Consider the following 16,571-nt stretch of genomic DNA (forward strand, 5'->3'; position numbering starts at 1 on the left):
ATACTGTCATTATGCCATACACAAGGATAAATATTATTGCCAATTATTTCAAGTTTTTTATTATGGATTTTATTTATACATATATAAACACATGCATATAATTTTGGTGTAGAAACTTGCTTTTCAGGCTGTAAGGAATTTTTAAAATTAGGCATATTATCATATTATTTGAAGTTACAATATTGCCAGACAGCAGCCAAAGTTTCAGTGTTACATGCCCAAAGCTGGTCCCTTAGGTGAAGAGCATTGTTGACACGTTGGATTTTTTGCTGTTGTACTTTTCAATACTCTAAACTGAATACTTACCTCACTGAGATCAGGGAAAGATTCTGATGCTGAGTGCTTTTAAGAATAACAATGTTTTTGGGTTTCTTTAGTCTCTAGATGCAGCCTAAACAGTTAAAATTAAGTACGATTTGAACCACTTATTCTCTGATGAAATGCCTCTTGGTCAGTTCTTCTGACATCTTTAAAGGATACTTCATAAATTAGAGTAAAAACTCCAAAACTTTTGTCCTTGATGCACAGTATGTGACTTTTTCCATAGATCTTCAAAGAAGTTAGGGCAGAGCATGGTTCCAAAGTTGCATATGTATAGAACTGCACAATAAAGTCAAATAACACAAAATACTTGCTGTGTGATGGAAAAATTCAGGTAACAGTGATGCACATGTATATTCCAATTTTGCAGGATCAGGCAAGCTACCTCTATGAAATTGTGTGTAATTTTTTTCATACCCACATTTACAGACACGCTTATGTTCAGATCCTCCACAACCAGCACTACCATACTGGTGTGCTGGTTCTTCCTTCAAGATGCTGAACACCTTCAGTAAACACTGACGCATGACAGTTAACAGTAACACTTGCTGATAGGTCCTAAGCCCTTTGCAATTTGAGGGAGACACAAGTCCAGCACTATTTCATGGCTGCACTAGGTTAGAAACTTACCCTTGAAACAGATCATTCACAGAAACCTACCTCGACCCACATGTACTACTTTTCCTTCTCTCCTATTCCAACAGATGACCACGACACAAGTGCTCCTACCACTCCCCTGATTGAGCAGTAGCAATCAGCCAACAGCAGGTGACAACTGAACAAGATCAGCACAAACCCCAGAGAGAACTGAGGCACACCACTATTACTTTACATATATACTCCAAGGCACATTTTAAATCATCTCACATACTAGAATGTCAGCGTGGATAACCACTGCCAGAACACGACACAGAATCCCCTGAAGTCAACCACAGGTTCAGGTAATCATGACCTCCCTTTTTACAACATAAATGCATAATTTCCGCACCACTCTTTGATGAAGGGACCACAGACTTAAAAAGAGGAAACAATTACAGTCATTAGAATTTCACCCAAGCATGAGATTTAATCTCAGGCCATGGTCTTGCCAATGGCTGTGGGGGTCTCAATGAGACAAAATTGCTCTGTGGGAGAAAAAAATGCCTCGATGATGACATTAGTCAGCAAGAGAGACCAAGCTTTGTCTTCCTTCCAACAGCACAGTCAAATACAAGGAAACCATTTTCCCTCCCCCTCTTCTTGATCCTAAAAAAGAAAACTACAATAATTTTGTTTCTTTCTCTGAAAAGCAGCTTTTGCATGCTTTGGAAACTTTCTTCTCCAAAGCAATACTGCTGGAAGGGAAGTCTTTAATATAAGAAAAGCAGATTTAAGCATGAATAAACATCTATGACAAAAGACATTTCCCCTTACCTATCCTGGTTAATATAATTGGATAGTTCTATCAACAATTCTCAAACACTTCTATAGCTTTTACTTACCCAACAGGTTCTCAAAAACCATTTCAAGTTTTACATATACAGGAATCATCTCTAAAATATGCTCACCTGATCTACTATACATTTAATGGAAATAAAAAGAAAGGTGAAACTTTGCTGAACTAATCGAGGCAAAGTTCCACAATTAAAAAGAGTGCCCGAGATCTGAGAGTACCAGCTACTCTTATATGCCAACCATATGTTGCATCCCAAATAAGACACAAAACAAAGGAAAACCTTGGCACAGAAGACAAAGTGCTACAAGAGATTGAATTAAAATTCACTTTTCCAGCACTGCAGAAAAAGCAGATCTGCAGCGGACAAAACAACATTCATAATCTTTCTATGGCATGAAGTAAAAGAAAATGAGAAATTTTTAAGCAAAACCATAAGCCCAAATGAATCGTCTCTTCTTTGGAACCTGGGGTGAGGGGCCTGGATTCTTACCCAGGTCAACTTCTATAAATCTCAAAATTCAAACTTTTATTTTTACTCGCCCTTACCGTCCTTTACCCCCACAATGCTCCTGAACACAATTTATTCATTTTTGTTTAAGCTATCCTCTGTATTCCATTTCCTTTTCTTCCACTATTCACCAACTCATTCTGCTGTCACATTCAACATATATGTATATTTGTTTGTCTGGTTGCAACCACCCCTAGTGCTGGTAATTACACGCTGATTAATTCTACATTAAATTAAGTTTGAAATCAGGATTGTTTGAAATGGGGATTGTCATTCAAATTGGAAGCCAACACTAACCATTTCATGTTCACTTGAAGAGATTAGATAGGCTGCACAAGAAAATTTTGTAGAATGACTGATAAGAAGATGGGAAATAAGAATTATTGGTATTTATTTAGCCTGCAATGCTTTTTGGAAGCAAACAGTTTAAAAGAAAGCACTTCAGAATGGCTATTTAATCTGAATTTTACAGATAGCACAGAGAATATTTTCTCACAGAATGCACAGTATCGTTGCAATCACAGTTATCATAGGAGCTGTTCAAGTCTTTCTTTGCTGGAGCTCTCACTCAGTTTTGCTCAGTTATGAGCTGTGACCCACGGAACACAATGCATTCAAGAATGCAGCTAGAAATTACCACCGCAGAACATCTGTCCTTGCTCTTCAGATTGCCAGGCCAACCTTAGCATTCCCAGACAGAAAACAACTAGCTGCCACACAGAGAAACAACTTTTTATTCCACTTAAAGGACTTTAACAATGACAACGTAGGGGTTTGGTTTGCTCGCTTAGCTAGATCTGTCGCATGTCTGCTTTACAATTATAACCTAGATTTTTCCATCTGCATTTTGTTTTTCTAGGGGTTTTGCTAAACAGTACTTAACAACAGTCATCCAAAACCATACATTATTACTCCTAATACAAATAAAAAAAACCCAGAGAAGCATATTAAGGAAGCTAAGTTCATGACTCCATCAAGCTAAACTAGCTATTAGGAGTGGGTTCTATACATAAGTTGAATGATACATTGCTTATATCTAGCATCTACTAATTGAAGACAACTTCTAAATCAAGCTGTAGAACAAATACAGTAGAACCTTATTAAGCCAATTTGTTGATTAGTAGACCACCGAATTGCTAAATTGGACTACTTAGCAAGCAAACATATCCATCATCAGTAAAAATACTACTTTGAAAAATGTGGTTTAAATTTATTTTGACAAGTGTAATTTTAACTATAAACATGCTTCATATTTTACAATAAGTTGTTCTAGATTTTATGCAGGTATTTATAAGACTTCACTACATTAGCTGATATTTAAAAACATCTAAAAATGGATTAATAAAGCTTGACCACTCTCCCAAACAGCTTACAAGATAATTTCAAGCAAGGAGAAACACGAAGCAGAAGTGACATGAAAGGGCATGTGGTTATTTGATGAATGCTTGCACACAGTATGATGGAACAATGAAATTTTGTTTTTAAATCAATAGGAAGAATGATCAAACAGACTTAGTCAGCACCATTACAGCACTTGGTTATTACATTCTCCTGAGAAGCTGTCAAGTCTTTGTGTCAAATAATGAAGTGTGAATTAGCACAATTTTGTTGTATATTAGCAAGTATGCACACAACCACTCAAAAGCTTTGTAGAAAAATTGTCCTATATTAACAAAAGACAATTCAACATTCAAACAAGGCTCAATAAAGCCACTCCTCTTTACAATCTACATTTAAGATTGAGCATTGAATTATAAATCACATCTTCAGAACAAGATATGCACCGGAAACAGTACATTTCTGACAGGATTCTAACAAGAAGTAGAAAAGAACGTGATTGTTCACTGTAACTTTTGCTGGCTCTCTTGCTCCTTTTAAACTTTTCAACCCATAAAAGGAAAGGAAGACTCCTCCTGCTTTGCTCTCTAATATTACTTAAGAGTTGATGTATAGTTTAGGACCTTGTTGAACCTGTGTAACTTTAATAGGGAAATCTGCTTTTTTGACTTGAAGCTGAAGAGGCCATAGAATAGAAATTGTAGCAGCCAAATAAACTAGTCTTGCTGTCACATCACTCAAAAAAAACATTAATACACACAGAAATGAGAAGCTATGCATAATAAATGGAAAGTTAGAACCATTGAAGTTATGATACAGATAGGTAAAAATTCCACTAAATAAAAAAGACCACTAAAGCACACACACAAAACCAAGCTTCATTCTTCTCTTAACCTCACACAACAAACCCTATATAGCACAGAAGTGGTTCAAAACAGATTTACTACAATTACCTTGCTTTGGCTCAGTTATTAAATGACATGGGGAAAGAAATAAAATACTTGTGTACACTAAATTCCATGGTTCCCACATCACCAATTGCTTTACAGGTTAAATTAGATAAACTTTCCATAAACGTTAAATAAAAACCACCAGCCCTTTCTATGTGGATGAAGAATCATACCACTCACATGCGACTTCAGTGAAAACCAGTATTTCATCTCACCTGTGTTACTTGCATCTCACATAATGTCTAAGACAACACCCCACAGGTTTTTACTGCTTAAGGAAAAAAAAGCACTACCCAAACTGTAGATGAAATAAGACTAACCTTCCTTAAAATACAGAGGATATTTTCTTTAGGAATGGGAAAATTAAGCCACAGTTGTGTTCTAAATCTTCTGCTTAATTCTGTTTCGATTCAAAGTAAGGTCACTACATCCACACTGACCTGTTACCCTATGTACTTATCATTAAGATCCTAACATTGTAAGCAAATAGTGCCCTCTTGTGCACTGTAATAGCCAGTAGACAAAGTTGCACTTCGGGGGTTGGGGAAAGGGGGGATTTTAGAGCAGCAATATTTTTATATCAGCTGCCTTTACTTTATGCATAGCTCCTTAATTAAAAAAGTGGCTTTCATTTTAAAATGTCAATAAAAATACTCATTTAATTTGTCAGACAAGTATCAGGCACCAGCCAAATTACTTAAAGTGAATTAAAAGACACTATTTCAATTTCAAGAGAAAACTGTTTTCATTTACAGAAATGAAGTTTACTTATTTGTATTTTTAATACAAAGCAATGTCAGCAATATACAAGCACCATGAACCCAACAAGTTTAATAGGGTTTAGAAAACATTGACATTAGTGCTAGTTGAACTTTCTTGGCCCATGAGTACTTCCATAACATCAACCACTACATAAAGGCTCGTGAGTATGAATTACATTACATGGGAGTTGTATTTTAATAATTTTTTTCACTAGAACAAGGTTCATTATTATGCTATTCTTACTTCATGCTGGGAGCCAAAGTCCTCAAGACTCTCTGGCGACTTCTCTCTGACCAAAATGGTATCCAATGAACAACACAAAGCACTCTTTCCTCCAGAGAACAGCCTTCCCTTCGACACGTGCACTCAACAGCAAGAGGCCTCCACATAAATTTAAGTCATCCATAACACACGCTACAACTATAAAATGCTACTTGTTCACTCACCTGGAATGGAAAAAACAAGAACCATCATACATTCACAAAGGCGTCAACAAGCAAAAGTTGACACTGACAGAGGTGTATTTTCATGACAGTAATGCAAAGGTAACCCCAAATTTACAAGTTCTCTTTAAAAGCTTATAACAAACTCAGCAAAACAACTAGTCTGTGGTAAAAATACTTTTTTTTGTGCTATATTAATCTTACAAATAATCTGCATCTGACTGAATTTGAATGCTGATAGCAAGACCACATTTCCCTTGATCTCCCAAGACTGTTTTCATTGTACTCATTTGCATCAGCAAGACATGCTTTTACTATGCTCATTTCCCCCTCCCCAAGCTCTTGTGCAAGTTCAAAAGTCTTGGCCCCTCCAATGTATCAGGTATGAATTAATACCCTTCCTTAACAGAACACAGCAGCAAAGTGGAAACAGACAGTTGCAGGGCAGTTTTCTTTGAAAGAAACTGCAGGGACAAATGGTGACAATGAAGCTCTAGTTATAAAGTAAAAAGGTCAAAGGTTCAGTCAGGCATAAGGATTACAAAACTACAAGTTTGTCAGAATTCCCCCCTCCCAGGTTTAGGCAACCAGGGTCAAGCAGTAGCTTTCCAATTAAAACCCTATAAGGCTACTCTGTCCTTTGAACTTCACAGGGGGAAGAAAAAAAAAAGACAACTTTCTTTTTCCAAAGTTCTTTTGAGGACTCATCGCAAAAATCAAACAGATAAAAGGCATCTGACAACAGCTCACCTAAAACAAACACTGCAGTATCCTTTCACTGCAGGGGGGTGGGGGTGAAGCTAGGATGAGGTAATCATGTTCTTCTGTATTAGTGTGCTGACCCTTTGTAGGGCATGAAATTAACCATCAGCAAGTAAAAAATCTGCTACTGGTTAAACTACTTTGCTACACGAAGTGGTCTTAAAATGAAATATAGGGATTGAATTTCTTCTGGCAGATTAACTCATATAACCTTTCTGCAGGCATCCCTTACTGCTGAACTCATTCGAGAAACCATTCCAGACCCTACTGGATGCATAGGTCTGCAACAAACAAATGTAAAAGCAACTCTTATTTTACTTTGATGACATTAACATCAGCTTTGTGGAAGATCAGAGCACTGAAATTAAAGAAAATAACAGAAGCTTAAAAAAACCCTATAGAACTATGACAGAAACTATTCCATCTCAGTGTGAAATTTTAACAAAACACCACTCAATCTCTACAGCAATAGAAGAAAGCAGTAGTTATAAAAATAGTAGTATTGCAATTTGTGATCATTCCTTCAGTGCAGAAAGCAAGTGTAAAGCTGATGTGGGTGCTTCTCACTGCTTGTAACAAATGCTAAAGAATTGACTCGCAAAATTCAGTTATTCAGGTTTCTTTTCTCTGTTTAGCAAGTCAACTACAAACAGCTGTAAATACAGTATTTGTTCCATTGCTTGATACATCATAGTAGACAAGACCCTGCTAGAGCACGGGAAGTCTTGAAATTATTGTAAAATAAAGAGAGTTCTGTTCCTGTTGTTTAAAAGAATAAGACAATAAGAAATACATGATGCAGTCCAAGCCATACAGCTATCCACAATAACTTAACACCTTCCTACCACATCAGACACACAAGAGTCTGCTGCTGAAGAATAACCCAGTATGGTTTAAATACAAATGAAAGCCACGACGTAGTAAGTCAAGTGGCTATCACTGATTCCATTCCAACCTTGACTATCACCTTCCAGCTAAAACTTTAAGAAAGCATCCTGAGTGGAACTGTCTGCAACATTTCCTAGTCCTAGCATGCAGGTAAAAAAAAAAATATCTTTTGATTTAACATTTGATATGTTTTGTTTTCAAGGACAAGCTTCGCAAGAAAAATTTAGTCACACAGAATGAAATACGACTTCTATTTTCCATCCCATTTGGTTACCGCTCAAATATTCTGCATTCATTTAACCCTAAGGTATTGTCTCTAAATAAGCGTCTTTTGAGCGACCATGAGAAGTATTTGCAAGGTCAAGTGCTACCTGGCATAGCATGACAAAAATGCAATACTAGATTCAGCCATGAAAAAATCCACTTCAAGAATTAGCTAGATACAGAAATATGTTGAAAGAATGGTAAATAGCATCATTTAATCTGCAAGCAGATTTATCAGCTTTGTACAGCAAAGGAATTAACCCTTAGAACACTCTGGGAACACAGAAAAGATGACAGAGGATGGAATTGGACTAGAAAATAACCTGGGACACCACTGATGAAAATGGCACCCTGGAAGAGAAGAGCTGAGATAAAAAAAAAAAAAAAAACCACTATTGACTTCCCTTGTGAAGCCAGTAAGGAGCTCCTCAGAAGGAACCCCTTGAGCTAGTCACCTCATGGGAGACCTGACGGAATAACACTGGTGCTACCCAGCCACAGCAGACAGCATTTCCATAAGATGGGGTCACCCAAGGGGGGGCCAACTAGTTTACACCCCCTTCAATGAAAAGAAGAAGAGAGCTTCAAACAGTAAGAGCATGCAAGAACATTTTAATACCTGTAGCTTCTACTGCAAACGCTGCATGCAGATGACTAACATATATGGTAAGGCTGACTCAGAGCCCTCTGTTGTCATTCCACCCTCCAATTCCTCACATCCAGCTCCCTTTCCCACAGCCCTCCTGTCACAAATTTTTCTGAAGGTTAACTCACATCTACAGCTATCACAGGACTTAATTTCAGAAGAGCAGTATTTTAAAGAGGTGTGAGAAATCTGAGGTGCAGAATAAACACAAGAAGATAAAGTACTTTGCACTTACATTTTACTTAAAAACTTAGTAACAGGGAAATCACAGATTCCATCAAAAAGAAAAAAGTAGTGGCATCCCCGTTTGCAAAGAAAATGCTTGGAATGGTGAACCCTGAACACTCACGATTAGGAAGCAGATGAAAACAATCTACATTTTTAAAGTATCATTATCTGGGAGGCCTGGCTTTCCATTTCTGAAGATCTGGAAAAGTTGGCAATATTAAAATACTGACACCTAAACACTGAAGGATGTATCCTGTTACACAAGATAGGCTATACTTCAGTTTGAGTTTCACCAAACCATACTAAAACTGTAAGCACCTAAGTAGTCCCACAGGCACAGATCAGGCTTTTATCATCAAGGTTTCACCTTTTAAACCTGGTAGCATAAAAAAAACACAACACAAAGCATCCACTATGAAGATACATGTATGCTATCAAGCAGAAAACTGAAATTTCTAACTCTTTAAACTAAGTATTAACACAACACTGCATTTTCTGTACAACTCTTTCTTAATACATAGAAATGCACGCTAATCAAATGTTTTCACTAAAACACATAACCTGGTATAACTGGAACTAAGCAAGTTTGACGTGCTTATGTGTCTGAATTGCTACCTGTAAAGTATCATTTTTGCTGGGAAAAAAAACCTCTACCATACCATCTAGTCTAGTCCACTGTCCTCATCTTTTCTTCTCCCAGCATGGCCTATCAATAAGGAAATCTGAATAACTTATTTGACCAATATGGACAGCTGTGACTAAATGCTTTGAAGTTCTTCATAAAAACGACAGGAAGCAACAAGAAGTCGATATATTAAACAATCACCCCAGATAAGTGTTGAAGTAATAAAAAAAGCTGTTTTTCCACGTTTTCCCACGTCCTCTTCATGAGAAAGTTTACGCCACTCAGATTAGTTGTTTTGGCAGAAAGGAATGTCTAACTACAAGTCACTCTCCAGTACATCCAAGAAAAGTTACCATTTGCCAAAGCAAACTTTGTTCTTTAGATGATAATCAGGTGCTTGCGATTACTTAAAAACTATAGCTGATTGTAAAATACAAAAGACAACCAGAAGAGCACTCCTTTCTGGAATTCAGCACACAGCCACTCCTCCCTTGCAGCTGTAGAGCACACATTAATGGCACAGAGCACTTTACTGCTGGTGAAATCGAGAAGTAAATGTTTATTATCCTATCCAAAAGAAACACAAACAATACAATGCAGTTACTGCTAACACCATTTACAAATAATGTTTGTAAATGTCTGTTCAAAAGGGGGTTAATTCATACATTATGAAAAGTAACTTGGTCTGAACATCAGTCTAGCTGAGAAAAAACATATACTGCATTACAAAACTACCACCTAGTTGACACTAAAAAGACACTAGCAGGCGAAATGCATAGGAACTGAACTTTTGGAGGTCCCTGTAGTTGCAGTTTATCAGCCTGTGACTACTTTAAACAGCCTGCAGCTGCAACTCCATTACATCCTTAGTCAAGCACCAACCACCTCTTACCTCTTTTTACTAGAGATGGAAGTGGGGGAGGTGTTATTTCTCATAGAACAAGGTGAACTAATTTAAAAGGAGCTCTAATGCAAACCAGACTAGCCTTCCGATATCATCTACAAAGACTAAAATGGAAAGTTACTAAAATCCACAAAATTATTTCTAAACATAAGATTATGATGTTAGAACTCCCCCATCTCTCCAAGACAAAAGTTCAGCACAAGCATGTCCTGCAAGTACACCACAGCTCTCAAGCACAGGGAATATCAAGCTCTGACAGCTTTAACAAGTGAGAAAATAGAAATTAATATTGCCCTTAAACACCACAAACAAGGTCTCCGTACACAATAAAGAAAACACTCTTTTCAAGCAAGCGTAAGAGAGCTGAGCAGGCCTGACTGTCCTAAGAGCACCCAAAGAGTCCACATTTACAAAGTGCTTTTCTACGTCTACCGGTATTTTATTTGAGGGGCAATTACGAAGTGCAACGTAGTCACGAGGCCCGTGAAAAGGCGGACACCCCACCGCCACCCCCCCTCGGCGGGCACGGCCGGGCCGCCGGAGACGCGGGGCCCCGGCCAAGGCAAGGGAAGCTCCCAGCGCGGACAGCTGAGGCGGGCAGGAGCAGCCCTGCTCGCCTTACCGCGGGGAGCCGGGCCCTTGCCGAGGGCTGGGGTGCTCCGAGGCACCCCGACAGGCGCGGCAGCACCCCCGCAGGGGCCTCTCCGCCGCCGGGGCCCCGGGGCGGGCAGGGGTGGCCACCCCCGCTCCCCCCCCCTTACCGCCGATGATGGTGCGGATGAGGGAGGCGTGCCCCGGGCAGTCGACCAGCGTGAACTGGAGCTCGCCGGGCCCCGGGCCCAGCTGCGGCGGCAGGGCGGTGCGCAGGCAGGAGAAGCCCAGGTCCAGCGTGATGCCCCGCGCCCGGCTCTGCGGCGCCCGGTCGAAGGCGGCGGTGGAGCCGGTGGTGCTCAGCGCCCGCGCCAGCGCCGTCTTCCCGCTGTCGATGTGGCCCAGGACGCCCACGTTCACGTTGAGGACGCGGGGCGCCGCGGGCCCGGCGGCCATGACGGCGCTGCACCCGGCCGGTCCGTCCCAACAGCGCCCCTGCGGCAACGCGGGCCCCGCCGCCCCCGTTCCGCGCGCCGCGGCCTCAGCGCCGGACGGCGGGAAAAGCCGTCCCTGCCCCGCCGAGGTTACAGTTCGCAGGAACACGAAGTGCGAGAGAAACGCAGCCCCCGCGCGCGGAGCGAGTCCCCCAGGCAGCGCGGGCACCCACCTCCACAGGCACGAGGTGAAAGCGTGTTAAATAACATGAGGGGTGTTGCATTGACGGCGCGCACACCGAAGGGTGACGCAGAAAGGCAAAAGGTTGGTCAGATTCATCGCTACTCACGCGTCCAGCAGCCGTGCCCGCAGGGATGAAAGCCACCCAACCCCTGACGAACAGCCCTGGCCCACCTCCCGGCACCTGCTTGGGGGTTTACCTCCACCGTCCACACACGACCTCTGCCAGACCTCATCTCTAAGGCCTTCCTGCCTCGGAGAGGCAATTAAAGCCTTTGACTTTGATGGCCACACACCTAACAGCTGGTGCCCCCTCCCCAGGTGTGTGCCTGGGGCTCGTCGGGGCCAGGCCGAATTGCAGGAGGATGAAGCAAAGAGCAGCAGCTGGGACACAGGCACTTTGCTGTCATCTTGCCCGCGCTAATTAGTCACTGTAGGGCTGATTAGCTCGGCCCGCTCGCTGTCACAGCACACCTTCATTCTGCCTGCAAGGCTACCCCCACCCTGGTGCCGCTGGAAGTATGGTGCTGAGATTTGATTTCAAATTCAGATGGACATTGCAAATTCACATGAAAAAGCAGGTCAAGATTTGGATCATTTGCTCTCTTTATGCTTAATTACCACTTTCTGGGTTTGCATAATTCATTTTCCTGTAAAGTATATTTATGTTGTGTAGGATGCTTACTAAAAATCATACCTTTAAGGGATTAAGAATAATCAAGAATATTAACAGTGATGAACAGCTGTCCTGCAAACCAACAAAAAAAAACCCAAAACCAAAAACCAGCAGGTAGATGAGCATTGGAGAGGCTAAGGGCAGAAGCACATTTCACTGTTTTACATCACCTGGCTTTACTGATAACCCAGGAGGCACACAGGGCCAAATGCATTACGCAATAAGTTTAACACATGTGCTCCGCATTTCCAATAGTGACTCCTGAGTAGTCCTAAGTACCACTTCAAATGACAACAGCTGTTTACAAGCCAAGAAAACAATACTGTGTTATGGACCTCCCATAGGTGCCCAAGTAGACTAGACTTGCACTATATTCTACAGGTTTTTTTTCTTTGAGAACAGTACTGTTTCTTTTTGCTCTCCTTATGCAGTAATATATATTGCTAATAGTATTTAGCATTCACATGTGAATAACTAATGAATGAGCCAAAAAGCGTAAGACGACTTGCCTAAGGTTATTGTCAGCATCACGGATTCAGTTTTTAGGCTTTCACTCCAAACTCCAGGGTTTTTCTTACAAAGGAAGTTGCTTCATATAACAACACTTCCAATATGAAAGAGTTTGCAGAGCTTTAAAGCAACTATATGCAAACTACCCCTCCTTCCCAAACACATAGAAGTCAAGATGACAGAATCAATGACTCAGTGACAGGGGGAAAAAAATAGCAGTCATTCCTAGCACTCAGTGCTATTTGAGAGACAACTATCTCCCTAAAGGAAAGAAATGAACTCACAAGGAGTATTGCCAATGCACTGAGCCAGCCTGGTTAATCGGCTTCTTGAGCAGAATAGTTCAGTTTGATGGGAGCTCTGTCATGGGTGCCAAATTAAGCATAATGTCACTTTTCAGACCAAGTTCCCAGGCTTTGAATAGTTTCCTGTTAAATCATAAGGCTCATGTACACTTCATTGCCCTGAACGTCTCAATCTGTTATATCAATACATACTTGCAACGTAAAGGGAAAGTATACATCTATTCCCATAAGAAAAGACCCTACAACAGTTATAATCCACACAGATATCCCTGTATCATATTACCTACCATTTAATTATTTTTTTAGCATTAATTATTAGATGAGTTCATAAGGGAGAGGTGGAAAAAGGTCTGATTCCTAACCAGAAGAGGCATTATCCAGAAGTACTCCCAAAACAACTACTATTTTCAACAAGCTTTGACAAAGTATAGAGGTCTAGAAGTTTCTACAACTCTTGTGAAAACTGGCAATGAGGTAAAGGAGGTGCCCATTTTAATAGCCCACAGTGTAAGAGGCTACAGCAAGAGCTCAGGTGTGACCCATTTTGCTTGGACTGCCGACTTACCAGTGAAACAAAGAGCTGCATTTTGCTCACAGTAACTAGAGGGATACTGGATAGAACTTCAGGGGATGAAAAAAAGACTTCTTTTTGTTAAGGAGATGTAAGGAAGGAAGATAAAAGTCCATAGGAAAATGGATTTAATTCCACTTCTCACAAAAATGGTGGCATTTCTTTTATAACCTTATACTCGTGAGTGACCTGCAAGAAGGAGGGGTGTCAGGTAGAAATGTGGGTTTGGTCTTAGTTTTCTTCCTTTAGACACAGAAAAGACTTGCAACTCTCCAGATATGGAAGGCAGTTGTCCTTTAGTAGGAAGGGAAGAAAAAAACACGTAAATTTGCCACAATGTGTACAGTTTTGTTGTTACCACTCAGAACATACCTCTGTCTCCAGGATTTTAGAGTCTGTGGATCTGATTTTGCAACATACCACTTGAAGGAACAGCTCTTTGCAAGACCAGGGTGCACATGGCACCTGTGAAATGAATACACTTGCATCACCAATATCAAAAGAGGAGACATTTGATAAATAGAGATATAAGCACTTTTATTCAGTGTTTAGAGATGCCCATTCTGTTAGTTTACAAAGTTTTAGAATTAATTACAGATTTGGAAATTAAGATATGGCATTCATTAAGATTCATCACTCCTATTGCTTTGATGAAGAGTAGGAAAAAAATTTCAGCTTCTTTTGCAGGAAAAAAAACAGAACACATGCGCCCCCCCCCCCCCCGTCTTGATATTACTAAGATGGAGAGGGGAACATGGCAAAATGAAAGAATCCCAACTTCTCCACATTTTTCTATATCCCTCATGAAGCAAGCAGTTTATACATTTAGCTGTTTTCCTTGTTTTCTCCTTAATACACCATTCTCCTTCCCAGTTGTTCTCTCCCATACTGAATTTCTTCCTTAAAAAGTGTTCACTTTAATTGCTAAAGTTTATGGACTCATGGGAGAAAGGGCAGGAAGTCAGACTTTTGGGACAGGGTAAAAATGTAAAGGTCATTCACACACTCACACACACGTACTCTCTCTCACTCCAAAAATAATACACTATTTGACAGTTTCAGGATTCAGCATGTCCCACTGAAATTTGAAAGCTTATGTGAAACTAGGCCACGTCCTGTAACCTCAAACATTTAGTCTAGGAAAACAGCTCTCAAGTCTCCAGCTCCCACATCGGGTATCGCATGACGTCTGTGCCAAATAGGAGACCTCAAACAGGGGGGCAAAAGAAATGTTGGTAAAATGAGTTGATTAAACCTGGGGAATAACAGTTCAGAATGTTAGTGACAGGTGTTATTTTTTCTGGTTAACTGGCTAGTGAAATATTAAATTATACTCAAGGCATCTATAACATGAGATGGGCAGAATGGTCGAACAACCTACTTATGTTCCATCTGGTGGCACGGACAGAGGAGAAAAATGACTTATGCTTTGCAACGAAATTATTTTACCCTCCCCCTCTAATGTGTTGACTGGTCAAAAAAAAAAAATCACAAAAATCATGTTAAGGTTGAGGTTCAATATTTCCTCATATTGATGCATCATAACACATCAGACATCAATTATAAAAGATCATTTAAGCTATTTAAGTTCAATTCTAAACTTTCCAGTAGTTCCACTTGTAGTCTGCTCTTTCCGAGGAATAAACAATTAATCCTGTGTGGTCTAAAGGATTACTGTTTATTTTCCCTCATCCAAAGGTACTCTTCTCCTCCTCTTTAATTGCAATTTCAGTACAATGTTCGAAGAACATATGGAATGAGTGAAACAATCAATACAATGAGATGTGCCAAACCACTCATAGCTTATGGATGATTCTAAACCCTGTTAAGTGATACTAACTTGATCAAGTAAGAGGCAGAAGCCAGCTTGGTATCTATCAAGCAAACAATTGTTTACTGGTTCTTTTTTGTGTTGTATCCTACTGCAAATACAAACCCAAACTATTTTCATAACAATTTCTGCAGGACAGTACTAAAATTGTATCTTCATCATGGCAGTAGGTTTTTTTTTACTGAACAGCAATGGTCACTAGCAGACTGACGTTTTAGGCTCTACTCCAATTTTTGAGACATCATATTGCTGTAGACAAACAATTAACACTTCTGTTTGTTACCCACTTTTATCAGGAAAAATCTGTAATTGAAGTATTTCTAAAGTTCAAGAACCTTATGTAGCATATCTGATTTTTACATGCATAGAATATTTCTATCCTTCTTCTAAGCTATAATGAAGACAAACACCAATTCTCTATTCCTGCCATCTACGTGCCCATATATTGAATGTCACCAAAAAGGAATAAGGAAATATTATTAAATAGCCTTTGAAATGCCATTATCTCAAAAATAGGCCTAGCTGCAACATCAAACAAGATAACACAGAGCATATGGACAGATTTCAGTCTAAGTTAACAAAAGACTACGTATTTCACTCATTGCTAGCCCTTCTTAAAAGGAGGGCCATGCCTAGTCTGGACCTCTTGTTAACAGCATCATGCCTTCAGAGATCTTAGAAGACTTGCTAATTATTCTTCCAGAACGGGCAGAAACTTGAACCCTGACCAGACTTATCCATAACACTTGCGGCAGTTTAATGCACCAGAGAAATCAAAGTTGTATATTTACTCTTTTACAAAGAAAACGTCTGCAGTTTAGTATATATTAGGCATTTGCATTCTGTGACTAATATGACCCTGAGAGGATGTATAGAGTCCAATAGTACACACGCTTTTTTAATTATTTAAAGGGTAGCTTGTATTTGTTAGATTCAAAAATTCTTAGCTAAACAGTTGTATAATAGGATACCCTTACAAAGGTGTTGAACTACATATGTATGCAATTATATTGTAATTATATTGTAATTATATTGTAATTACAATGTTAAACTAGATTATGTAAATATAAACTGACAGAACAATTAACAGAAAAAGAAAGCAACAAATAGCAAACTCTTTTCTCTGCTGAATGATATTTATAACAAAACTAATGGAAGCTCTTAGACAAAAAGGGCATGAATAGCATATATACTGTTCACTGGGCTTCTGCAAATTGAACCATAACTCCCATACTTCCTAGAACCCACGCTCCTAGCTTGTGCCATCCCAATTCTCCCTGGCAGCGCATGGGAAAGCAGAGATGGCACCATCCCTTTGCACAGACAGAAGTCCTGCAT

The 16,571-nt window shown here is 39.9% G+C and overlaps 1 protein-coding gene across 1 annotated transcript in view; it reads right to left on the bottom strand.

Annotated features, from left to right (window-relative positions):
- The window catches only part of EEFSEC (eukaryotic elongation factor, selenocysteine-tRNA specific), a 125,449-nt gene extending 114,328 nt beyond the window's left edge, over window positions 1-11,121 (bottom strand). The window contains exon 1 of the mRNA XM_059823242.1: window positions 10,836-11,121. Within this exon, the coding sequence (XP_059679225.1) occupies window positions 10,836-11,121 (286 nt within the window). The remainder of the gene's footprint in view (window positions 1-10,835) is intronic.
- Between the last annotated feature and the right edge of the window lie 5,450 nt (window positions 11,122-16,571).

The sequence above is a fragment of the Gavia stellata genome, chromosome 12 (assembly GCF_030936135.1).
Source record: "Gavia stellata isolate bGavSte3 chromosome 12, bGavSte3.hap2, whole genome shotgun sequence".
Taxonomy (NCBI): domain Eukaryota; kingdom Metazoa; phylum Chordata; class Aves; order Gaviiformes; family Gaviidae; genus Gavia; species Gavia stellata.